Genomic DNA, 26,310 nt, shown 5'->3' on the forward strand with positions numbered 1-26,310 from the left:
AGCTCATAGACAGCAGCTGCCTACCTGGACTGCCACTAGAATTGATTACTGAAGGGAGGAATTAATTCCTCAGTGGGATGTGGTTACAAAACCTAAGGAGTTGGAATGCTGAAGGAAACTGATATTCATCCTTTATTTATCCAGACACCCTCCGCTGGTTAGGACCAAACATCAGGGCACACTCCTCAACCATTCTCAACTCCATCCTACACACCTGCTGCTTCTGCCATCTTTGTTACTGAGGGACACCAGGCACAGTTGAAGATGGAAATACCAAGCTGGAAACAAGAGATTAAGCACAAGTTTGTGAAATATTTATTTGTTAGTTTGTTTTTCAAAGTTCCAAAGATACAAGAGTATTTCGTGAAAAGTAAATCATCTTCAGTTCCTCTCCCTGCATGCAACCGGTTAAGTTTCATCTGCAACCTTCTAGAAATATTCTATGTATTTATGTATGTATTCTCCTTTTTACAAAGAGTAGCCAGGAGCCTTGCTGCTTTCACTCAACAATGGAGATAGCAAACCCAGAGAATTACGTAGAATTGGAAGGGTCCTCTAATCCTCACATTGTAAAAATAATGAGATTAATAATTGAGGTTAAAATGATTTACTTAGAGTACTTCAGATTTAGCAGCAGATTCAGGACCAGAAGTCAGAGATCTTTATACTGCAAGATTATCTGTCCAATAAGAAGTATGGGATTGGGCAGTCACTGAGTACATGTGGTCCATGACTTCCCACTGGGTATGGAGGGCCTTGTTGTGTTTCTATATAGCACTCTCCTTCCTCTGGGTTAGGATCTTAAAACTTCACCAAGATGTCCAGGCAATGCTCCACCAAAAATTCTTCTGTGTTTGCAAGCTGCATGTTCAGATAGCCATCTACAGATACCAGATAGCCTTTGTATTCCATTCCAGACTTCGGTTTCACCATGCTGCCTTTCTTGTCAATCCATTCAGGAAAGGTTTGGGATTGAGGGACAAACTCATCGCAATTACAAGCAAATGCCACAGGCCACTCACTGCCGAATGAGCTGTCGTCTGGCCCTTGTGACTGGAGGAGCCACGGCCAGCAGTTTATGAAATATTTAGACTACAGTTCTTCCCTACTTGTTCTATTCAGCTGCTACACCCTGGCAAGCAAGAATGTATGTGCCATGTGGGAAATTGGAAGAACTTCTGAGGTATCTGACCAACCCAAGAGAGAAAACTTGAAGATAATCAACATTGAGAGTTCCCCCAAGGAAATGGGCCAGCCAGATCACTCTTGATGAAGACCATACCCATTTTCAGAGTTTCCAGAGAACCATTTAGTGTCACATTCTTAAGTACGAGCAGATAGACAGTCCTCAGATATATGAAGAAAACCTTTAATACAAAAGACAGAGACCAACATAAGCAAGGAGAAATAAATAAATGACTTAAAGGAAACAGAGACTATGCATCAAGAAAAAAAATCAAGACCAAAAAAAAAAAAAATCATGAATATCCTCAGAGACTTAAGATACTGTATTTCTGAAAGAACATGCTATTTTAAGAAGTGAACATTGAGAAAACAAACATGAGACTTTTAAAATGAAAGCATGGAGCAGACTTTTTTTTAAACTCAATAAATAAAAAGAGAAAGAAATTAAAACCGGGAAAATTACATTTTCTTTTTGCTCTGATTGTTGAAGAATGGTGGCTTGTTTCATGGTTTTTAAATTTGTGCCTAATGCATGTTTTAACATGATAGATGGAATGCATTGTGTAGCTACAGTTTTCTGGAAAAGTTGGTCTTTTAGGAATTGTTTTTCAGATCTTCAATAAGTTTTTTCTTTAAATTAAAAAGAAGAAGAAGAAGAAGAAGAAGAAGAAGAAGAAGAAGAAGAAGAGGCTCCTGTCTGACTCAATCAGAAGAGTGTGCGACTTTTGATCTCGGGGTCATGAGTTCGAGCCTCACGTTGAGTGTACAGATTACTCAAAAACAAACAAATTAAATGAATTAGAAGACCAGTCCAAGAAGTCCAACATCTGAATAATAAGAGTGCTAAAATGAGGTGACAAAGTAAATGAGATGTGTGTGTGTGTGGAGGGGGATGTGAATCAAAGAAATAATTTTTTAAATTTCCCAAAACTGAAAGATGAGAATTTCCTCAATGAAAGGGGTCATTAGGTACCCAGCCCAACAGATGAAAATAGACCTACATTAATATACATCATCATAAAACTTCAAAATTCTAGGGACAAAGAGATAATCCTTTAAATGTCTGGAGTGGGTCAAGGAATCAAAATTTTACAAAAGCTCAAGAGTCAAAGATGTTGAACTTGTTAAAATTAATTCTGGAAGCTAGAAGATAATTCTTTCAAATACCTACTCTGTTTACCTTCCCTAGAGAATGAATGGACAGAAAGCCAGGTGTGAGAACGGCAGTCATCTGACTGCTCAGAATTAGATAGGAGATCAGGGAGCAGTTGTCCTGTTTTCATTTTTACCTTCTGAAGTACCCGCTGCCTCCAATTCAAAGTCTTCTGGGCATGTTGCAATATAAGTTTTCCCTCCTGCTGGCTAAGACTTTGCTTTTTCAAATCTGCCAAATTACCACTCATCATTTGCTTTCCAGCTTTGGAAGCTGTTACTATTGGCTCCTCCCCCTGCCGCTCTGTTTTTCCTGTAGGCAAAGATTGAAATACCACTAAATCCTGATACTCTGTATCAAAAAGTCAAATGATAACGCCTCAAATGAACATTCAAGAGGTAGCATTATCATGTTGTTCAGACATATGGAAGTAAATATAAAAATCTTCTAAAATAAATTGGTTGACTCCCAAGAACAGGAAATGATGGGGTATCTGGTGGAGTCAGGTCTCAAGACAGCTGTGTTAAACAAGACCCGTAGAACAATTTGACTTTTCACACTGTATCACATGCAGCTCAAAAGAAGTTGAAAAGATGCAAAGAAAAAGTTTAAAAGCAGGCAAAAGCGATACATAAACAGTTTATGGATACCTAGCTGCATATGCATATTTGAAAGCACAATAATGGACTGGAAGGCAACCCACGGACCTCAAAGAGTTGTTTTTCTGTCAAAGAGAGGGAAATTGGGAGGAAAAATGGACCGGGGATGTTGGTCACAGGGGACGTTAGCTAAATCTGTTATACTTTATTTCTTTAAAAAATAATAATAATAAGCTGGAAGCAAATATGGTAAAATAATTTTTTAAAAAGGAGTTAATTCTGAGTAGTGGGAATATGGGTGTTTATTAGGTTGTTCTTTGTGCTTTTCTATATCTTTTCAATTTCTTAGGTGAAAAAAAAAATGGAACTCCAGCAGGCAGAGGAAGGGTTGGGGCAGTGGCCAGACCACTTAAAGGAAGTTGGGACCAACAGAGGCAGGCCTCCCCACCTAGGAAGATGGATGGATGCCTAAACTGAGTGTGGCAAGGGACGCAAAGGAGCAGTTGAGGGAGGAAGTGCCCAGGCACTGAATGCCTGGAGACCTCTGTTCTCAGGGCAGCAGCCAGGCCACAGGGAGCTCCCCAACCAAGCTCTTTTTGGACCGTGAGGTATCTCATCCAGGGATCTAGTTCAGGAGCTTTAGTAGAAAAGTGCACTGTGACTCAGTCCTGAAAGCTGGAGCTCCTATGAAAATACTGCAAGATTTCTTGCTCTGCTGGAATGTCATGGTCCTGGACCTCCGTCTGCCGCCTAACGTAAGTGTTCACAAAAAGTGGGCTCACAGTGCCCTCTCGTGGTTACAGCATCTCTGCCAGCCTCCACGACCAGAGGTAGAAAGGTAACATTTCTGAGCTTTTAAAGCCCAGTCAACTCCCCCTATGTCCCATTCCTCATCCTTTATATAAGTATTCCCATTAAAGAAAGAAGGGACGGAGGGAATGTCCACGGAGGTGAAAAGAAAGAAAATTGTTAACATTTTCCCTTATTTCGGAAAAGATCATTAGACCACACTGATACATTTTACTGTTTTGAATACTCTTGTCGATAAAGGTTAAAAAATAGCTATATCCCCACTGAGAGAGGCACTAATGGCAAGAATGAGTGAGGTAAGCAAGCACCAGGGGGTTCAGGGAGGCCAGAGGGAACCCAGCACAGAAAACCTGGAGGGGAGGAAAAATCCAGAGCCAGAGCTGAGACTGGAGAGTCTGGATTTGGTTAGTTAGGAAGACCCTGGGGCCGGGGTCCATACGAGCTGTGAGGTTGTGCATAAGTCATTTTGCTTTGCTGAAGTTATTTCTTCAAAAAACTAGCTCCTCTAATCCCTCTGAATTGAACAGGAGGCAGCCAAGAGCCCGCCCTGGAGCCAGATACTGGGAGAATCCCCGCATTACCACTTACTATGTGGCCTCGCTGAACCATCAAAGCCCTCTGTGCCTCACAGATCTGTTGTGAGAGTCGATGCGTTAATGTATGTGAAGTGCTTGAAAAGAGCCTAGCAAGCATTCAGTGGGAGTTAGCTATGATTATAATCGTTTGTGTGTAACGTACCGAGAATACGATCAGATCATTATGCTACTTCCCTTTCCCCTAAAATCTGGCTCTGGGCAGTTTTGCTTATGTCCCCATCACAGAAACAAACCTGGTCAGTACTCCGCAATAGCTTCCCAGTCTGCGAGTATCACCCCCTTTCCTCTAGAGAGATCCTTTCCCCATGATCCTGAGTCCTTGCAACCCACTTCCCCATCTTCTACTGACATCTTTTTGGAGGAGGTGGGGCTAACAGGCTTTCCTCGGGGAAGTCGGAATTCCTTTGACTGCCCAGCTGTGGATCAGAATGCACTGGTCTTACTGACACCCCTTTTAGAACGAAGAGGTCCCCAGAGGGGGCTTGCTTCCGATCATCAGTGCAGAGGCAGGCTGCAGGTTCTCGCTCAATCGGCTTATGGGCAGTGCACAGTGAGGCAGCTGTGGCCACAGAAGAGTGTTTGTCCATATGGAAACCAACGGCCGGGAAAGCCAGCCAGCACTAAGCTGACATCAGCCTGACATCTGTCCGTCATGACCTCAATAGCACCAAGCTGTTCGCCTTTCAGAATAGCCTGAGGAGGAAGTGGGGAAAAATGCGATCAGGACCAGGTAAACAGGTCAAGACCAGGGCCTGTGGATTTTATGTTATGTTATGTTGTTATGTTATTGTATTTTAATTTAATTTTACTTTACTTTTTTTTTTTTTTTAAATAATCTCTATGGCTAATGTGGGGCTCAAACTCTCGACCCCGAGATGAAGAGTTGCTTGCTCTACTTACTGAGCCAGTCAGGCGCCTCTCTCAAGACCAGGGCCTGTGAAAAAGCAGCACACCAAGAGCTTATACAAAAACCTTTTATTTACTGTTTGTATTTCGTCTCCCCATCCCTATCCCCGATCTGGAACCCAGCCAGCTCCTAAGGCTTCCTGCTGTCTGGTTCTTGAAATCGGGGACATAGTTAGGAGTTATGAGAAGTGGGAATCTCCTCACCCACCAATTGTGGAAGTTGAAGGAAGCTTTCCTGCCTGGCTGAAGCTCCAGCAGCCTCCCAGGGTAGCCCCTCAAGTCAGAGGATCCATCCCCCACTAGATGGATGGGAGGAAGAGAGAACACACGTCTCTCAGGGGCCCAGAGCCTCTCTGTCACTCACTGCTTCTACACCACACCGGGCTCCAGAGCTGAGCCAATCTCTCACCTGGAGATGGAGCCCAGCATCAGAAAGGGGGGGGGACATGCAGCAGTTCTGGGTCCTAATCGACAAACGGGAAACAGGAAGAGGTTGGCCTGGTTGAACTGAAATGGGAAAGGGGAAGGAGGGTACAGGAGCACACAGGATGGGTTACTGGCCTGGGGTCGGGCCAGCTGGACTCCTGTGGAGAGAGGTTATAGCCCCTGTGAGAATGGGCACTTCCAGCTCCACAACCACCTGGAAGAGGGAGAAGGGAGCCCTGTCCGCACTTAGACAAAGGGCTATGACACAATAAACACATTTGGTCTGAGAGTGCCAGAAAAGGGCAGCCAGCCCTCATCTGCCAGGCACAGGCTTGGCTGCCTCATTGGCCACCACAGCCCACTCTGGGTACTGTCACCCCCGCCTCTCCCATTACTGTCCCCCCTCAAGCTCTGCCTCTCCCATGACCGAGCTGCGGATGGATACTGCCAGCCAGACTCCAGCTGGCGGGGCAGAAACAGGGACCCTGAGCTCCAGGGCCCTTCCCTAGATGAGGCCCACCCGTGGAGACGTCAGGGCCCTTCCCCGCAGTCCTGCTGCCAGGAGCCAGACACAGAGAGTCCTCCTGGGAGGGCACTGCACCCTCAGGTTCTCTGGAAGACAAGATCCTGGGGAGGCACTCTCAGGGGGGATGAAGCACCTCAGAACGGTCTTTGCTCCTCTTTCCAAGCCCCGGCCCCGCTCTCCAGGCTCAGAAGTCTGAATCTGCGTCCATGAGCTCGGCCTCCATCAGGTTGGTGCGGGAGTGAACGGGCCCCAGCCCCTGGCGGCAGCCCTGAGCCCAGGCCGTGGGAACTGCGGCACTGGGCAGAAATGGGTCCCGCAGGGGACCGGGCTCTGGGCAGAAAGGGTTGGAGACCAGGGTCCAGGCTCTCTGTCGGCAGGATTCCCCGGCTCCCCAGGCACCTGCGGCCACCAAACACTTCTGCCTGGGCAGCTGAGGCAGGCGAGGAACTGCGCTGGTCGCAGGGGCAGGGGCGGGGTGGTGAAGCTCAGGGGGCGGCACCAGTGGGCACACCTCCTTCTTCCTCTTCCTCCGCTTCTTCTTCCGGCCCAGGCGCTTCTCCAGCTCTGGGGAGATCTCTGCCTCAACCAACCACAGGTTGGCTTTTTCCTCTGGGGGCACTGATGGCAGGAGAGAGAACGTGAGCTTGGGAGGCTGGCTCTGTCCGTATCACCCGTTCTCTCCTGAGACCCCTACTTTTGAGCTCTGTGACCCACAACTCTAGGGCTCCAGTGCCTCCGTTCCACACTCCAGACCCACCAGGGCCTTTCCTTCCTCCTCCCCTCTGGCAGCTGCTGGTCTCCAGTCCCAAGAACCCCCAGCCTCCATGCCCCCACCTTCCTACAAAAGCCTGATCCCTCATACCTGGAGTTGCCACAGGGGTGACAGACACATCCTGGGGCAGTATGGCTCCTCGCCGAGCCACCATCTTCGTGACATGCTGGGCCCAGGCAGAGGACACGTCGGCAGAGGGCTCATTGAGGTCAAAGGCCAAACCCGCTGTGGGGATGGAAGGAAAGGCTAAGGAATCATGACTGCCCAGTCCTTGGATGATGGCTCCTCCCTCACTCAGCACATTTACCTTCTCCCAGCAGCTCCTTCCCCATCCAGCTAGCCCAGAAAGCCCACCCAGGTAATCACAGCGATCTACCCAGTCCCATTGTGAAGAGTGGGGCCTCACTAGAGGCCAGAAATCCAGCTCCTGGAGCCCTGACTTACTCCAGCCCAGGGAGAACAATTGGAGAGGACAGAAGGGAGAGGCAGATGTGTCCTTTTGAAACCAAAGTACCAGCAGGCAGACCCAGGAGCAGAAAGAGAGGGCAGAGTAGCCAGGGATGGAAGGGGGACTGGACAGTGTTGAGTGTGTGAGGAGAGGCCGGGGTGCTTTATTCCTCCCAGCCTTCCAGACAGTCCATGTGTCCACACCAGCCTAGGGGGATGGGGCCCAGGTACTACGGGTACTGAGTGGCTCCAGTGGAGGAAAGGGGCCCACGGCTCACCCACAGGCCCCTCGTGGGAGACAGTGTGCATGCTGAAGGAGAGTTCCTGGCCTGGGTTCTGCAGCAGCTCACGCCGCTTGGAGAAGGCCTTGGCGATCATTTTGCTCTTCTTGATGCGTTTGGGCTCATCATCACTCTGCCCAGTCAACCTGAGAGCGGAAGAGGCGGGGGAGGGGAAGTGGAGGAACAGCCTCTTCCCATCAAGTCTCGTGAAAGACCAGTGAAGCCATTCCCTCCAGGGAAGTAGCCTCCAGAGGGCCCCAAGTCCCTGAGGTGTAGAGACCTCTGCAAAGAAGTGGGCCTAGAATTCAGGGCTCCTGTATGCCCAGTACTCAAATCACTCCAATCATTCCACTCGCAGAAGATGCCAGAAGCTGGCTCAGCACTTGATCAGTCCTCCCAAGGACAGGAGGTGTCACCAGGGGGCAGTGGTGAGCCACAGAGAAGGCAGCCTTACGCAGCTCAGCGCAGACACTTAGAAAACCAGCCTGCCCAAGACTGCTGGGGGACCATGGAGCCCACAACACCTGTTGGTGGGGACACCAAGCCTGAGAGAGTAAGGCCGCAAGGTCAGAACCAGCTGGCTGCTGACCCCACCTGCACCAGGTGCGCCTCCAGATGAGCAGCGTGGCCTTGGTCCAGACCCAGGTGCTCATGGCAATGCCGGTTCCAAACATGGCGAACAGGTTGATCTTCTCCACCAGGAGGCTAGGGCGATTCTTGATTTCACAGTCGGGGATGGGCTTCTTGGTGGGCAGCCCGATGGTCACATTGGCCTGGCACCTGTGGCAGGGGGATAGCAGACATTGAGGCTTTCTGGGTCTCCTGAGTAGTACCTAGACAATCCATCCAAAGACTTCAGAAAGAGCTAAGCCCCACAGCAATGATTCACAACCCTGGGTGCTCGTTAGAGTCACTTGGGACATTAGAGTTACTTTTAATAACTACTAGTGTCTGGGTCACACCCCAGACAATTAAATCAAATCTCTGGGGAAGAACCAGCCATCAGTGTGGTTTAAAGACTGGAAGCTGGAGCCCTTAAGGAAGAGCCGGAGGCAGTCAGGACATGGACTGGTGTTCCTTTTAATGAGCCCTGTAACTGCTGTTCCTGCCATCAGCAAGGGTTTCAGCGGGTGAGCTGCCTTACGCTCAGATTCATCGTCACGGTGATACAAAAAAGCACAGACAAAGCTAGCAAGTATTAGCGGGTCGTTAACCTATCCTGGCGAGGCAACTATTTCTGCGCAGGGCTCTGTAACAGAGTACGTGAGAATGAGAGTGGCCAACACAGAGTCATCAGAGAAGCCCCCACATGAGAGGGCTTAACAGTTACAAACACACCAGCCAGACCGCGGCTCGTGCAGAGAGGAGGGCAGAGTTGAGCCAGGGTAGGAGAGCCGTCTGCCGTATTTGCAAATTACAGAGCAAATGACATCTCGGGCGCCCAGAGCAAGGTGGGCAGTTTCACCTGCCATCGGAGGCAGGGACCCGGCAGACCCCTGCTGAGGGGCAAGAAGGGCGGTCTCTGCAGTCCAGGCTCCAGCTCCCACGGCAGCTGCCCCCCAGCCCCCACCTCTGCACTCACAACACATAGTCCCGGAAGCTGCGCTCCCACTCAGCCTGGTTGAAGAAGTCGTAGAAATGGCAGCTGAAGGTGATGAGCACAAAGCCAAAGGCCAGGAAGCCAAAAATGCCTGTGGAGGGCCGGGAGGGGGGGCAGAGCATTAGCTATCCAAGGTGTGGAGCAGCAGTGTGGACAAGGTACTTGCCCCCCTCAGGCCTGAAAGATAGCTGAGTCTGGGGTGAATCCATGCCAGGCTCAGTTTGCTGTATTGTCCAACACGAGGCCCGAAGGGCACGTGAGCCAACTGTGGAGCAGTGGCCATGAGGAAGCAGTCTTGGCGTGAACTTGAATTCCTCTGTCCAAGAAGGCCCCCTTCTTTTGAGCGGCTACCACCATCACCACACACACACACACACACACACACACACACACACACGCCCCAAAGCCTTGTCTTGTCCCCCTGGCTGCTAACTTGCACCACTGACACTGCATCCTCCAAGACCCTATCCTGCAGGTCCCACAGCCCCAGGAGGGGACAGTGTTGGACTGGCCAGTAAAGGCCTTGAGGTCCACTCACCCAGGCGCAGCATGGTCTCATTGATCTTGCTGGCAGCCTTCTCACTCAGCAACCCGGGATGGTTGCTCTTGATGGAAAACAGAGTCATGACTCCTGGACAGAAGAGAGACAGCGGACATTATGGGGGCGAGGCCACTCTCCCGGGAGGGATGGGTGGGGCAGGGAGTCCCCAGTCTGCTCACTCCTATGATTTACAGCTTGGGGAACTGGAGACACTGGAGAAAGGGAGCACAGGTGGTGGCAGACGTGCTGTGCCCTGGAAGGACCGGGGCAGAGCCCAGAACAGACAGACAAGAACAGAGAGAAGGAGACAAGAAGAGAGAGAAGGTGCCTTGGTCCTGGCTCCAGCCACCCCTACGTAAGGCAGCCAGGTCAAAGCGGTACTGATGGAAAAGACATTAAAAAGAGACGCGAGAACAGGCTAGCCAATAGCAATGCAACGTGAGCCACATACATAATCTCAGATTTTCTAGCAGCCACATTAAAAAAGTAAAAAGATGCAAGGGAAGCTAATTTCCATACATTTCATAAACAACATGTCATTGTTTAATTAACATTTCAACACAGATTCCATATAACAAACTACTGATGAGCTAGTTTGCTTTCTTTGTGCTAAGTATTTGCAATACTGCGTGGATATTATACTCAGGACACATCTCAATCTGGACGGGTTTCAACACATGTGGCCGGTGCCTACCGTACAGGACCGCACAGATACGAAACATGAATCAGAGGCCCCGAGACTGCCAACAAGAGGTGTGGGCTGAACCGAAGGCTGACAGCACAGGGCGAGGGGGCTGAAGTTTACAAAGAAAATGCAACAAGAAGGGGCTAAGAAGAGACGGAGGCTTACAGTGGAGGCGGCGGCTTCAGACGGGAAATGAGGGAACAGCAAATCTGTGCGTGTTGTGGAAACCGTTGTGGGTAGGAGGCAGATGAGGAGCCTGGCTCCAAGACATGGAGACCAGAGAGAAATTCAGGGTGCACACACCGTGCAAGGTGGCAAGGACTGCCACGACCGAAGGCCCCGAGCTGGTGAATGGGGACAGGCCAGGCGCTAGATCCCAGCTCAGGATCTGTTCAACACGCTGCGAGCTCTGGCCCAAGGCCCTGGAGAAAGCAGCTGCATTTCTCTGGCCAGCACAAAAGGGCTGTCCCACCCCAAGGAGCCATGAGACTGTGTCTGCCCAGAGGGGGCACCTTCCGTTAGCACCAAGACCCTGGGGGAGCGACGGAGGTCCCACCGCCAAGGCAGCAGAGCTGGCGGCTCCTCGCTCCTCCTTCCGCAGAGCAGGTGCTCAGCGCATTTTGTTGCCTGGCTGGTGCTGGCCCAGTGCTCACTCACCTCGGATGAGGAAGTAACCTCCCACAATGAGCACCAGGCCGATCGGGGCCAGGACGAAGCCAGCGCGGTATCGGTAGTTCTTGTAGCCAACAAAACAGATGCCGCTCACGGAGTCCCCATCCACCTGCGGCAGGAAGGGGTGGGGGGGAGGGACACAGTGGGTCACCAAGCCCACTCCGCTCTGGTCCCCAGTCCCCTACCAGTCGCCATACCTGGGCCACGGCAAGGATTGCCACGGTGAGGACAAAGGGGAGTGACCATGTGAGCAGGTGGAAGTAGGAGGTCTTGCCGGAGAGAGGCTGGTAGGTGGTGCCCAGGGCTTTGAAGGAGGTGTGCCAGGCATAGGTGAGGACCACAAACCAGACGACACCAGCCATTAGGGCGTAGTACACGATGACAAAGATGATGACGCAGGACAGGGTCTCATTGGAGCTGTGCGGACATGTGAGGGGTCAGCTGGGGAGGTCATTCTGTACTTCCTTTATCTGCTCTCTCCACCCTGTCCCCAGATCCTTGGCTTCTAAGGTCTGGAGGTTCCCTAGGAGTCAGGACTTAGAGACAGGACCCAGGTGGGATTCAAAGAGGGTATGGAAGATGCCTCCCGGAGCAGATGCCAATAATCATAGTCCTAACGCTGGAATCTTCGGGCACCACAAGCAGAGCTGAAGCCTACACTGAAATCTCACTTTCAAGCCCCACCTGTCCCTTTTGTGGGAAACACACATTTCAGCCTTCTGCCCCTCACCCTCCCTTCTGGGTCCCCAAGACACCTACGTGGGCTCCCCAAGCCTCATGGTGCCATCTGCACGGCAGACAATCTCCCGGCGGGCGCCATCCATGAACTGGGCCAGCCAGCCAATGCTCCCCACAAAGAAACACGCATTGACATAGAAGAGAATGACAGCAGGGTAGCGATTCGAATTCCGCCAGTCAGCCACAAACGTGGCCTAGGAGAGAGAAGTGAAAGGGCCGTTCTATGAGGTCAGGGTGATGCTGCTGCCACAGACGCCCTTGTCTGAACCCCGGGCCCCTCCTATCCAGACCCTTCCCTGGGGACCCGACCAGGTTATCACCTCCCCGCTTCCCTCTGCTCCCATAGTCCAGCTGCCTGACAATCCACTTCCATCCCACTTAATAGGCTGCGGGTTCTAGGCCCCCTTTCTGCTGACTCCCCCCGCCCGCAGGCCTGCCCTCCACTGACCAGGGTGAAGAGCGTGCAGAGGCCCGTGAGCGCCCCGAAGGCTGCGATGTAGCTGTGCATGTCCTGGTGCTCGGCCTCGGTGAACAGCGGGTTCTGACACTGGATCCCACATCCCTCCACGTCCTCATACCAGCTCTTGGGGTTGTCAGTCCGAACCAAGGGAGCCTCGCACTGGCCCGAACTGTTGAACTTGATGTTCTGCACCTCATTCTGGCACAAGGGAAGGGGAGAAGCCAGTGCAAAAGGGAGCAGGAGGCGCAGGGGTGCTCTTCGGTTTAATGCGAGGCATCAGGGTAGCACGGCAGAGTGCCCAAGAGCACAGGCTGGAGACAACCTTCCAGCTTTTGAATCCCAGCCTGGCCACTCCATGACAACTATATCAATAGCCTGGGGCAAATGATCTGACCTCTCTCTTGCCTCAGTTTCCCCAGCTCTAAGAAAGTAGTTGCTACTTCATGGTATGGTATAAGGGTTAAATGAATAAATAGATGTAAACTGCTTATATGGTATTTGGCCGGTAGTAAATAAAAATAACTAGTATTATTACCAAACTCACTGCTGTTATTATTATTATGACTTCCAGCTCTCCTTGGCCACCAGAATGAGATCACCCACCCTCCATCTTGGCATCTCTAGCTGTTTTACGCGTGCATGCCTTGACCCCTAAATACATGATAAACTTCTTAGAGAAGGAGCTCCTGTCGTCCGTGAGGCCACAAACTCCCCAACACCTAGTAGAGTAGGTGCTCAAAAAATATTTGTTGAACACAGTTATCTTTTATAAATAACAGATAATCCCTAACAGACGGGCCCAGCCAGCGAGCGTCAGTTTGGGTTTGTGGCTCATTGACCCCATGGCTGCAGATGTGGAGTCTCCCAGGAGAGAAGGCTGTGGGGCTCCCCTGCCCCTGCCTCCTGTGGGGGCCCTGCCCTAGGCCTGGGGCCTGCCCCCTCAAACTCACCGGGCAGCCCTCGGGGAAGCGGTCCGGGGTACAGCGCAGGAAGTCAGGCCAGCCGCGCTCCCTCTCCACGATGGCACAGGGGCCTCGGGTAGCCTGGCAGAGGGTGCGGCTGGGCAGCTCCACCCGGTCATTCTCGCATTTGGGCATGTACACAGCACACAGCAGGGGCTGGATCACTGCCCAGCAGCGGGGGGCGTTCCGGAGGCCTGCGGGGAGGCAACAGGGTGGATACATTGCCGTGAAACCCCTCCCCACGCTGACCCACAGTCACAGCTGTTCCCAGGCCTAAGGCAAGTCCCTGTGCCACAATGCTAGAGCGGTCAGGCACAGTGTTTCTCAACAGGGCATTTGGGCAGGATGATTCTTTGTGCCGCAGGATATTTGGCCTCCCTAGACCCTTCCCACTAAATGCCAGCAGAACCCCTAAGTCATTATGACAACCACAAAATGCCCCCCTTTGCCCTTACTCCAGGGTTGGTGACTGGAAGGCCAGAGGGGGGCCTCTGGGATGCTGGTCATGTTCCATTTCTTGATCTGGTAGTGGTTACATGTGTGTGTTCACCTTGTGAAAAGCAAGCCTGTGATCCATGCACTTTTCTGAATGTATATTGTAATTCAATTTAAGTTTTCGAAAAGCAGCCTCCATTTCCAAATGCCTGCTAGGGAGTATTATGCCTCTGGCTGAGAACCCCAAGCCGACTTGCCTTTTACCTTTTCAGGGGCATCCTTAAAACCTTCTACAGGTCTTTTCCAGGGGAAAGGGAGGTTGTGGGACCCACCCCTTGCAGGGCCCACGCACCGGAACCAGATATTGCCCCTCGCCCAGACCCCAGGATCCTTGTTCCTCTTACCAAGCTGAGGTGAAACAGAGAACAGGTGGGAGCTTAAGAAGAGGTAGTCAGGGGAGCCAGGTACTCCAAAGCCAGAGGAGGAAACAGGAAATCAGATGGAGAGAAACAGAGGAGGCTCTGTCCAGTGCAGAGGGAGGAAACGTGTTGTCAGCAAGACAGAAACAGGTGGAGGTCTCCCGGCGCCCCTGGCCCAACCCAGGCCTCTACCCTGCTCCCCAGGGGCTGGGCCCACTCAGCATTCTGCCCCCATTGCCCTCCCGAGTCATCCCTGCTTCAGGAACACATGTTGCCCACACAAGAAGTTGTGTTAGGAGAGGCTTCTAAGGACGTGAGACCAAACTGGGTGACTGCCACACTGCCAGGCTGGGGGTGGTGGGGCAGTTATCTGCTCTTTTTGGGAGGAAGGCAATACAGTAGAGAGATATGGGGAATGGAAACTGCAATTAGCCTCCCTGGGTCCCCAAACCTTGGCTCTACCATTAGCCGGCTATGTGATCTTGGGCAAATTTATCTCTAGCCTCAGTTTCCTCATCTGTGAAGTGGGCATAATAGATTTACCTCGTGGAAATGTTGTGAAGAGTTAGATAATGCATTGTATGTGTTTAGCGTGGTACCTGTCAGATAGTAGGCACCCAGGAAATATTTGCTGTTATTACTCATCTGAGATCTCTGACCACTCACAGCTCCCACTACCACAAAGCCTATTCCCAGGGCCACAGAGCAAGTTCCCGTCAAGAAGTGATGTCCTGGGACGCCTGGGTGGCTCAGTCTGTTAGGCGTCTGCCTTCGGCTCAGGTCATGATCCCAGAGTCCTGGGATCGAGTCCTGCATTGGGCTCCCTGCTCAGTGGGGAGCCTGCTTCTCCCTCTCCCTCTACCTGCCGCTCCCCCTGCTTGTGCGTGTGCTCTCTCTCTGACAAATAAATAAATAAAATCTTAAAAAAAAAAACAAAAACCGACTTCTAAAAAAAAAAAAAGAAGCAATGTCCTCAGTTAACTGTTTCCAGACCCGACTCAAATCAGAATCACCTGGGGACCCTTATCATTCTAGATGGAGAACTCTGCTCTCAGAAATTCTGACCAAGTCAGTATGGATGGAGAACACAGCAGTAAGGTTGTCAGGAGTTGGGTAGGCGGAGAATTTGCCTACAAAGGAGCAGCACAAGGGAATATTTGGGTCTGATGGGATTGTCACTATCTTCAGTGTAGTGGCTGGTTACCTAACTATGTGTTTGTCTAAATTCGTAGAACTGTACAACAAAGAAAAAGTGAACGTTACTGGATGCTTACTGAACAATATATTTAAAATGGGGGGAGCTCACCGGAGTAAAATGTATTCCAGAGGAGTAGCAAGCAGTTGATTACTAAAAATATTGTGTTGTTTTTCTGCATTTTGTGATATTTGCAGTAATCAACTTCTAAAAATGTGGGATTTTGTTTGGATCCTTACCCCATTTCTTACATAAAAATAAATTCTGGATGAATTAAAATGACTATATGAGTTTTAAAAATTAAAGTATCAGAGGAAAAGATGGGAAATGTTTTTAAAATCTTGAAATAGAGAAGGCTTTTTGAAGTATGACACAAAACTCAGAAGCTATAAAAGAAAAGATTTAAAAAGACTTCAGAAAAATAGATAATTCAGTAGAGTAAAATACAAGACCATAAGAAAAGCAATACACTTGAGAAAATATATATTCTTTTCTTTTTTTTTAAGATTTTATTTATTGGACAGAGAGAAACACAGCAAGACAGGGAACACCAGCAGGGGGAGTGGGAGAGGAAGAAGCAGACTTCCCACCGAGCAGGGAGCCTGATGCGGAACTCGATCCCAGGACCCTGGGATCATGACCTGCGCCGAAGACAGACGCTTGACCAACTGAGCCACGCAGGTGCCCCCCATTCTTTTTTTTTTTTTTTTTTAAGATTGTATTCATTTATTTGAGAGAGAGAGAGTACAAGTAGGAGGCGGGGCAGAGGGGGAGGAGGAGGGAGAGAGACATGGGGCTCCATCCCACCACCCTGAGATCATGACCTGAGCTGAAGCCAAGAGTCAGACCAAGGGTCTGAAGCTCAAGGTCAGTCGACTCAGCCACCCAGGTGCCCCTCAATCTCACTCTTAATGAACTAAATGTGAAATAAAGCTACAATGAGATAGAATTTTTAAACTTTTAGAGTGATAAAGATCAAAATAGTTGAAAATGTTGTATTGACAAGAATGTGAGTGAAACTGGCACGTATATTTTTAGTAAGAACAGAAATTAGTAAACACTTGCAGAGACTGTTTGGTATTATCTACCAAAATTTTATACTTGCGATCCCACTTCACGTGTTTACAAAGATAATACCTAAGATTATTCATTGCAGCATTGTTTGTAACAGCAAAAGAGTAGGAACTGCGTGAACGCACAGCCATCCATAGGAGACCAGCGACATAAAATATCATATATCAACATAATAAGACACTACGCAAGGTTGAACTATTTGCGTTGAAATCAAACTACCTCCAATGCATCTTGTTACATGGATGCAGTAGAGTGAGAACAGTCTGAAGAGCAGGCTACTACTGGTTGTAGGAGGAAAAAAACTAAGGACACATCTACACTTACACATATGTTGGATATCTCTGAAAGGACACACAAAAACCAGTGCTGGCAGTTGCCTCTACGAAGGGGAAGTCAGTAGCTGGAAGTAGAAGTCGAGGGATTTAACTTTTGTTACTTCTGAATTTTGTCCTATGTGCCCATACTACCAATTTTTTTTAGGAGTAATAAAGCTTAAAAAAATAAGTATGCGAATTACTGAGATGGGGGAATGTCCCTAGAGAAGAGAAGGGAACAAAATTGTAGACAAGAAGAAAGGGGACCTCAACTTTATCCGTATTGTTGTATTTCTTTGATTTTATTAAAATCTGAAACAAAAAGAAAAAATAAAGACACAGGTGTTCTATTAGTCTTGGCATTTTCTATATTCATAGACTTCTTAAATATTTGGCATGATTTAAACTTTTTTAAAAAGATTTTTATTTATTTGAGAAAAAGAGAGCACACATTGGGGGGAGGGCAGAAAAAGAGGGAGAAGCAGACTCTCCATTGAGCAGGGAGCCTGAGGCAGGGCTCAATCCAGGGACGCTGAGATCATGACCTGAGCCAAAGGCAGATGCCTAACCGACTGAGCCACCCAGGCGCCCCTGCCACAACTGAAACTTTAAAAATGACTTTTTGTGTGATTCTGATGATCAGTCAAGTTGAAAACCATTGTTCTGAGATTGGCTTAACATTAGGAAATTCAATCAATGCAAGTTACCACATTAACAGATTAAAGAAGAAAAAAATCATATGATAGTATCAGTAGATGTAAAAGTAGTTGATAGAGTCCAACATCCATCCGTGATAAAAAGAAGAACAGGCAAATTAGGAATAAAAGAACACTTTATTTTATTCCTAATCTAATAAAATGTAACTACAGGAAACCTACACTCAACATCATACGTAATGGTGAAGGACAGAAAAACTTTAGAACACAGAAAGTCAGAGATGAAGGATGCTGCTACTTTTACCCCTTTGTATTTAACAATGTACTGGATGTCTTAAGTAGTGCATTGAGGCAATAAAGATTAAAAGATACACGTCTTGGGGCGCCTGGGTGGCATAGCAGTTAAGCGTCTGCCTTTGGCTCAGGGCGTGATCCCGGCGTTATGGGATCGAGCCCCACATCAGGCTCCTCCGCTATGAGCCTGCTTCTTCCTCTCCCACTCCCCCTGTTTGTGTTCCCTCTCTCGCTGGCTGTCTCTATCTCTGTCGAATAAATAAATAAAATCTTTTTTAAAAAAAAAAATAAATAAATAAATAAAAGACACACGTCTTGAAAAGGGAGATACAAAACTCATTATTCACAAATGAGATGGCTACGTGTGTAGAATAAATTTAGCTAGTTTACTGGATTCAAAATCAATTGTATTTCTAAATGCCAGCAACGAACAGAAAATGAAATGTCAAAGGGACTATTTATAATAGTGTTTTAAAAATCAAGTACCTAGGATTAAATCTAACAAATGACATTGAAACACCGCACAAAAATTAAAAATTTGGGAAAATGAAAGATCTAAATAGACAGAAATATATAATGAAATGATTGGAAAACTCAATATTGTGAAGATGTCTTTTTTTTTCAAATTAGTCTGCATACGTAATCCCCATCAAAATCACCAGCAACTATTTTTATATTAAAACACAAAGGGTCAAGAATAGCCCAGATTCTATTAGATACTGCTACACCATAAATACTGTAAGTGTTATAAGAACAGTGGAGGGGTCGTGATCCATGGTGGTGAGAGGGAGCCCACGTTGGGCTCTTTGCTCAGTGCGGAATCTACTTGAGATTCTCTCTCCCTCTCCCTTTGCCCCACCCACTCGTGCTCTCTCTCTATCTCTCCAATAAAAACAAAAACAAAAAAACAGTGGAGGTTCTTTTCTTGGCTTGGAACTCACAAAGAGTTCCAAGATTTTATTTATTTATTTGAGAGAGAGAGAGAGAGTGAGAGAGAGAGAGCAGAAGCCAGGGGGAGAGGCAGAAGGAGAAGCAGGCTCTCCACTGAGCAGGGAGCCCAATGCGGGGCTCGATGCCAGGACCCTGGGATCATGACCTGAGCCAAAGGCAGATGCTTAACCGACTGTGCCATCCAGGTGCCCCTCACAAAGGATTCTCAGAGAGAATTTAAGGGCCCATGAACTTGGATGAGAAAAAAATTACATCTAACAGAAATTTAGCCTTTCCTTCAATTACGGATGTAAGTCACACACCACAGTAATGTTATCAGTACTTGTGTTTTTGTCACATACGGAAATCAGATATTTTTGTTACAGATACCTCAAAATATTATTACCGTCCATCTCCACCTTGACATTATGGTGGTTATTAAACACATAGTACATCTTACTTTGTGTTAATAAAGAATCACGTATGTGTTACATCACAAAATTGTTTTAATATATTTGATATTTATATTTTAATATAATTCATTTCCTTTGTAGTCCTATATGCTCCTTTTTAATCTTATGTGCTTTACCTTATAAATGTAAAAATGTTATACTGAGAAGGGGCCCATAGGTTTTACCAGACTGCCAAAGAGGTTCATAGCCCAAAGAAGGTAAAGAACTATGTTATAAAGATATGATACTTTTTTAAAAAGATATGATAATTAAGATGGTATATATCGGCAAGGGATAGACAAAATGGAGCCATGGAACAGAATAAAGATCCCAGAAACAAATAGATATTTGAACACTTGATTTATGGCAGAAGAGTGGAGAAAGGATATTCTTTTTAACAAATGATGTTGAAACGACATATGCGAAACTAGTGAATTAATGTCTAAATTGAAAGGAAAATCTAAAAAGTTTTGAGAAGATAACATAAGAGAATAAGTTTATGACTTTGTGTTATGAAAGGACTTTTTAAAAAAAGATTATTTATTTTAGAGAGAGAGAGAGAATGTGTGTGCACGAGTGTGGGTTGGGAGGGGCAGAGGGAGAGAGACAGGGGAAGCAGGCGGGGAGCCCCACACAGGGCAACTTCAGGATTCTGAGATCGTGACCTGAGCCAAAAATCAAGAGTAGGATGCTTAACCGACTGAGCCACCCAGGCACCCCATGAAAGGACTTTTTAAAATAAGACAATAAGCGCTAATCATAAAAAGTTTTATAAATGACTACCTTAAAGCTCAGAACTTTTGTTTAACATAAGACACAAAGAGAATGAAAAGGCAAGCCACAGAAAATATTTTCAACACCTACAACCAATAAAGGACTCACACCCAGCATAAAGAACTCTTACAAATCTTATGAAAATGACAGCCCTATAGAAAAATGGGCCAAAGATGTGGACAGACATTTCATAATAGAAGAAATCCAAATGGCCAGCAAATATTTGAAATGGTACTCAACCTCACTAGTTATCAGGGAAATGCAAATTAAAACCATAAATACATGCCACAATACAGCCACCAGATTGGCAAAAATGTAAAAGGCTGACACCACCGAGGATCAGGAATCACGTGGAGCAATGCTGACTCTTCTACGGGATTATTGGGGAACCTCAGTTGGTACAACCACTTTGGAGAACTGCTTCGTATTACCCAGGAAAGCTGAAGGTTACGCATGCCCTACTGTCTGGAAATCCCATTCCTCTAAGTAGGTACCGGGAAATTGACCCAGGTGCACAGGATACACACAGAAGAATACTCACAGCAATGGTATCCACAGTGGCCAAAAACTGGAGACAACTTAAATGTTTAACAAAAACAAGACGGATGAACAAATTGCGATATATTCTACAATGGAATACTGTTTGGCAATGAAAAAAAAAATGAGCTGCAATAACGTGGATGAATCTTACAAAAGAATGTATAACAAAAGAAGCCGACATAAAAGACCTAAAAGAAAACACATATCATGATTTGCTTAAAGCTCAAAAACATTCAAAACTGAAACGTACTGTTTAGGGATTCCAAAACAAGATGAAAAAACTATAGAGGAAAAAGGAATTGATAATCAAAAACATTAAGGTAGTGGTTACTTCTAGAATTGAAAGGAAGGAGATGTGATTGAAAAAGACAAAGGGGAGCTTCTGGTGGCCCGGCATGATCTAGTTCTTGACTCAGGTGTCACTTTATAATTATTTGTTATTTAGTTCCTCTGTGTTTTATGCACCTTCTGTATACACACAGCATTTTACAATTAAAAAGTTAAAAATCTCAGGGCACCTGGCTGGCTCAGTCGGAGGAGCGTGCAACTCTTGATCTTGGGGTTGTGGGTGTGAGCCCCACGTTGGGTGCAGAGATTACTTAAAATCTTCAAAACAAATAAATAAAAATAAATTAAAACGTGAAAACTCTAAAGCAAAAATTAAAACTTGGGCCGGTAGATGCTCTTCTGTATTTTCATACTTTCCAAAGACATGTATCTTAACTGATTCTCCTCATCAGCCAGGTTTGGGAATGGCTCTCGGGAAATTCTTTCTGATCTGCCCCTGCAAACAACCCACCGTCACCAACAACATCCCTCCTCTCATCACCTCAACCAGATGTCTGAGAGGAAAAGAGAAACTCCTGCCAGCTTCTCAGGCTCTCTTCTACTGGCGGCCCCCGGCTGGGCAGCAAGGCCACACATCCCTGTGCACACACAGCACAGCAGTGGTCAAAGAGGCTACGTGCTGGCTGTCAGGGACCTAGTTCCCTCACCAGCCGCAGGTCTCTGCTTTCTTGCCCCATATACCAAACCAGATTTGGCCCAAGGTGGACCGTGGCCTGGATATTATGTTTGTCTGGTCAGCTTGGAATGCCTATGAAGAGACATTTCAAACTATAATGGGGAAAGATGCTGAGTGCCTGAATAAGCCCAAGTCCAGAGAGTCGAAAGATACAGGAGGGACCTAGGTTCTCTGCAGATCTAGAAAGTAGTCCAGCCCGGGCTGTAAACTTCCTCGCTCAATGGCGTACTTCCAAAGGCTCTAGGCTGGGGAAGCACGCAGTGGCCGCTCTCCTCAGCAACTCCTACTCCAAATCTGCTGGTAATCTCCACAGAGATGTCCATCGAGCCCCTCTAATTCCCATGGCCCAACTGAAGCCATGCTTTCTTCCTCAACCTCCTCCCCTCCTCCAGCATCCCCAGCTTAGAGAAACGGAACACTTCTACCTTCCCCTGAAGCCTGAAACCTAGGTCCTCCCGCTCACTCATGCCTTCCATCCAACTCATCAGCGAGTCCCGTTGGTTCCAGCTCTGAAATTCTGGATCTGTCCACTTCCTTCAGCCGTACCCATCATCTCTGGATGATGGACCCCCACCTCCATCATGACCCCTGTCATCACTCACCTGGACTACTTCAACCATTCCCTAGACAAGCAACCAGGCTCCAGGCCCTTCCCCCTCCCACGGCTTCTTCACACAATACTCAAAGAGATCTTTCTAAAATGCAAATATGATTACATCTCTCCCTTGCTCAAAAGCTTTCAGTGGCTCCTTATTATCTCCTGGATAACATCCAAACTTCTTAATACGGGGTATGACTCCCTTTGCTTTCTAACTCTCTGTGTCTTATCTCTTATAATTCTATCCCTCACACGCTTTGATCCAGCTCTGCTAAAATTCTTGCACTCTTTTCAAAGAACCAAGCCCTCTCGCCTCCTCACCTTTGCATGCTGTCTCCTCTTCCTATTCCTTCCCATCCACCTTGGCTCAGGTAATTCCTACTTATTTCTCAGGTCATAGGCTAAAGGTCAGTTCCTCGGGGGGTCTTCCCTTGCTCCCCAAAGTCCTTTGTGTTCCTTCAGCACACTACCCTGTCACAATACCTCTCACAGGAACTGCTAAAGCTGTTTGTCTGTTTTCCGCTTGTTGGCAGGGATCATGTCTGTACTCCTCGTCTTTATAGGGCCCGGAACCTGATCCAGGCTGACATGTAGCAAGCACCCAGTGCCTAATTTAATGAATGAGTGGATGGCTGTGTACTCAGGACTCTCGAGGCTTAAAAAAAAAAAAAAAAAAATGAAGAACAAGGCTCTACCTTCAAAAGTCACCAGACGAAGACAACCTAGACCATCTTCACCCTTCACCCACAAAAACACCTCCAAGAGCCGGTGACACTGACCATGTAGACATGGTCAAATCAAGACCACGTACTCAGGACAGGACAGATCACTCACCAGAGGCTCCCAGCCAAAGGCCTGTCTGTGATTCTTACACTTGGCTCTGATTTATTCTACCCACCACTGACCCAGCTTGCACCACCATCTGCTTCTGACCCGATTGCCCGGAACATCTAGCAGAAAGAACGACCAGAAAACACAATGTGGCAGAGCTGAGGGATGATGGCAGCAGAGAAAACTGCAGAGTGAACTAAAGACCTGGGCTCCAGGCTGGCACCTCCGCAGGACCCTCCCTGCCCCACCTGAGGCCCAGCTAGGAAGGATCGAAACTGCACAGCCAGCAGACGGTTCTAGCTCCTAAACCTTGCTGCCAAAACCACTTCTGCCTGCTCAACAGCTGCTCTCAGGAGTAGGGACTGCAAAGAGGTCTGTACCCTTCCTCCTTGATCTGATGGGAACTACAGAAGGGCAGCACCACACACGCATTTAACTTAGCAGAATTCAACCACGGTCCCTGCAAAATAAATAAGGAGAGAGGGGTGGCGTGGGGGGCGTGACTATCCTCTCAGTGTGAGCAACTCAGAACGGAGTGAGCTCCTAGTGCTGAGAGATCTGATTTTCCATACTGCTGGCTCCTAAACGCAGCCTTCTTTCAGGTAGTGCTCAAAGAAACGGGCTTACACCTTTCTTTCGTGTTCCTTTTGTATTCTTTCAGTCTTCTGCTCTTTTGCTTTTACATAACTCTAAAGACTAAAATTATATTTTCTAGGTATGTCCCTTCTTATATCCTATACATCCCTATATGTTACACATGTATACAAACATACCACCATAAAAAGAGTGTAGAGGCAAAATCGCATAGACCTTATGTTAATCGTAACTTATGGATTTTTCAAAGCTACCGTTGATTACACATGGCTTCTGCCTACATGCCGACTTTAGAACCTGATACCCACTGAGGACGTAGCTCCACCATGGGTACCATCTTCCAAGTTCCTCCTCTGGCATCTGCCAGAGAATGATACCAGGCCAGGGATGACAAGCTTTGTCCAACATCCAGCGATGACTCTGAGAACTCTAGTGGCCAAGTTGACAATGACAGGCAACCCACATATGCTCCCTCTGAAGGAGGGATCATCACCAGCCCCCAGGGCAGAACTGAGATGTAGGGCACCCAAGGCCTGTCCAAAGAAGGAGGTTGTCAAGTTGGCGTCTGACTTTCAGTTTTTCTGTTTCGAGGACAGTTTTGGAATCACACTGACTAGAAGCAAGGGATGACAAGACCAGTTCTCTTCCCCAGGCCCCCTCAGGCCCCCAACCCAGAAGAGAAGCACGTGGGGAGAGAATCCACTCCACACTGCTGAGGAAGGATTTGTTTGGGTTCACACTGCAGTTTTTCAGGTAGGCCATAATCCTACCCTGAGGTGAGTGGTCTGGGACTTCAGACCACTATGAAAGTTTCCACAGGCTCTCAACGTCCCAGACTTAAGTGTCCTTCTGCAGCCCCGAACCCCCCTGAGGATCCAAGCTTCCAAAGAATACACAAATAATCCTTAGAATAGACTCATTCCTTCACAACCTCAGAAAAAGATCAGAGTCCCCATTTTTCAGATGAGGAAACAGGGAAATCTCCTGTAAAGGCAAGACAAGATCACAGTTCTCCGGACTTCCTGTCTCCCAAAACAAGATTTCTGGAAATTTCTGGTTAACGTTTAATTACTCAACACCAGGGGGTTTCGATTCCGTCACAAATTTCACTCAGTTCTTTCCCCCCACCGTGTCCCTCAATGCCTAAATCTACCCCATCTTTCCTTTTTTCCTTCTCCAACTCGACTTTATTTTCCAAGATCTAAACACCTCCTTGAATCCCCAAGGACCCCGCTTCCAGAGCAGCACTTAGATGCAGCAGCTCCATTTCTTAAAAAACGTCCTTTCCGGTGGCTCTGAGCCCCCTCCTCATGGGCCCCGCACCCCTTCACCGCCTCCCCCCCGCATCCTTGGCGCACCCACCCTGCTCCGGCCTTTTGTGACCGGCTCCCTCCACTGCCTCGCCCTCCCTCCTCCTCACCGAGGGTCCCAGCCGGCTTACAGCCAGCACCCAAAGTTTCCGACTGTGTTTTTCCAACTCTCCCGGGTGCAGCTCCCGCCCTCGCCAAAGCTCAGGCCCGAGCCTATTCTTCCCAAGCGCCCCGCATCCCACCACTGCAATCCCCGGCTCCGGCTCCCGCGCGCTTACCCGACCAGAGCACGAGCTTGCCGTGCGCTTCTTCCTGGGAGTCCGAGTCCCCGGCCAGCAGCGTGGAGGTGGCCCCGTAGGGCAGCGCCGAGCCCAGGCACACGTTGTAGCGCAGCGGCTCGCAGGGGGCTGCGCGGCCGCAGTGGCTCAGCAGCGGCGGAGGGCCGGTCACGGCCGCGCTCCTCCTCGCGCTCCCGCCCGCGCTCCGCGGCCCAGGCCCAGTCGCGTTCCCGCTCAAGGCCGCCCCCCGGCTCGGGCCCCCCAGCAGCAGCAGCAGCAGCCCCAGGAGCAGGATCTCCGGCCCCCGTGCGAGGCGGGCAGCGGCCATGGCCAAACCCGCCAACTCAGCAGAAGCCCGGCGCCCCCGCCGCCCGCTCCCAGGGCCCCGGCCACACACAGCAACCCTTGGGGCCGCGGATGTGGCTCAGGCGACCTATTGCGCCCGGCAAGTCCGGTGCCGGGCCCCTCGGACGCTCCGCGCCGCGGCGGTGACCCTCGGCCCAACTTCGCAAACTTTGGACCCCGGGGCCCATGTTGGGCGGCTGAGGCCCCGGCCGGGATGCCACTCTCTACTCTTTCTCCGGGCAATCCAAATTGTCTTCAGCCCCGGGAGCCCCCTGGGCCCCCAATCTCCAGCTCCATTCCTTCTTCCACCATTAAAACTACCTCCCGGCCCTGCGATGGAGGCCAGGCGCGGGCCGGCGGTGGGGGACTAGCTCCCCGGCTTCTCCTCTGCGCCAGCCCGCGGCCCAGCCGCCACCTTCGCCCGAGCGCGCCGCAGCCCCCCGACTTCTCCCACCGACTCCCCGGCTCCTTTGTTGCTTTAGCTCGCTCGGCTCTCTGGAATGCACGGGCCTCGCCGAGCCAAGCCCGGCCCCACCTCCGCCACGGCTTGGGGAGGGACTGGCAGAGGGAGGGAAGAGGAGGGGAGGGGATGCGAGAGAGGAGGAGCGCGAGCTTCACTGTCCCGGGTGCCCAGAGGGGCCCGGGCCAGGGGGCTCTGGTGACCCCGTTCGCCGCCCTGGGGCAAGAGATGGGAGGAAATCGTGGCCGGGAGCTGCAACCAGACTCAGCGGGCACCTTGATCGGCCTGAGGATCGTTCGACTTGTTCGTCTGCAGGGAATAGACTCTTCTGGTTTACGATGGGAGAGACGGGGGGATGCCTGAAGTCCCCAGGAGCCTACATCCTTGCCCGGTTCCCCAACCCGCCGGTTTTTTCTGTTTTTGGTTAG

At 49.0% G+C, this 26,310-nt stretch overlaps 1 protein-coding gene and 1 long non-coding RNA gene across 2 annotated transcripts; both read right to left on the reverse strand.

The window, feature by feature from the left end:
• Positions 1-292: 292 nt before the first annotated feature.
• LOC103676648 lies at positions 293-2,954 on the reverse strand. The gene is made up of 2 exons (XR_572180.2): positions 2,475-2,954; positions 293-1,367 (listed from the first exon to the last, which is right to left on the reverse strand). It is a non-coding gene; the product is annotated as an uncharacterized LOC103676648 (long non-coding RNA).
• Positions 2,955-5,303: 2,349 nt separating this feature from the next.
• On the reverse strand, positions 5,304-25,405 carry SMO (smoothened, frizzled class receptor). The gene is made up of 12 exons (XM_008705911.2): positions 25,078-25,405; positions 13,348-13,553; positions 12,386-12,595; positions 11,959-12,131; positions 11,397-11,616; positions 11,185-11,308; positions 9,840-9,932; positions 9,284-9,392; positions 8,296-8,481; positions 7,699-7,847; positions 7,064-7,198; positions 5,304-6,819 (listed from the first exon to the last, which is right to left on the reverse strand). Exons 1-12 carry the CDS (start codon positions 25,403-25,405, stop codon positions 6,386-6,388), a joined length of 2,367 nt encoding a protein of 788 aa, XP_008704133.2. The 3' UTR covers positions 5,304-6,385.
• Between the last annotated feature and the right edge of the window lie 905 nt (positions 25,406-26,310).

This window comes from Ursus maritimus, unplaced genomic scaffold (genome assembly GCF_017311325.1).
Source record: "Ursus maritimus isolate PB19 unplaced genomic scaffold, ASM1731132v1 scaffold_3, whole genome shotgun sequence".
NCBI classification, from domain to species: domain Eukaryota; kingdom Metazoa; phylum Chordata; class Mammalia; order Carnivora; family Ursidae; genus Ursus; species Ursus maritimus.

Bases quoted from the DNA above. Each gene is read 5' to 3' on its own strand.
- SMO (XM_008705911.2), bottom strand. From the start codon at position 25,405: ATGGCCGCTGCCCGCCTCGCACGGGGGCCGGAGATCCTGCTCCTGGGG. The intron at 12,596-13,347 runs GTGAGTTTGAGG...CCCTTGTGCCAG, and splicing joins GCTTCCCCGAGGGCTGCCCG to AATGAGGTGCAGAACATCAA. The intron at 11,617-11,958 runs GTAGGTGTCTTG...ATGTCCGCACAG, and splicing joins ATGAGGCTTGGGGAGCCCAC to CTCCAATGAGACCCTGTCCT.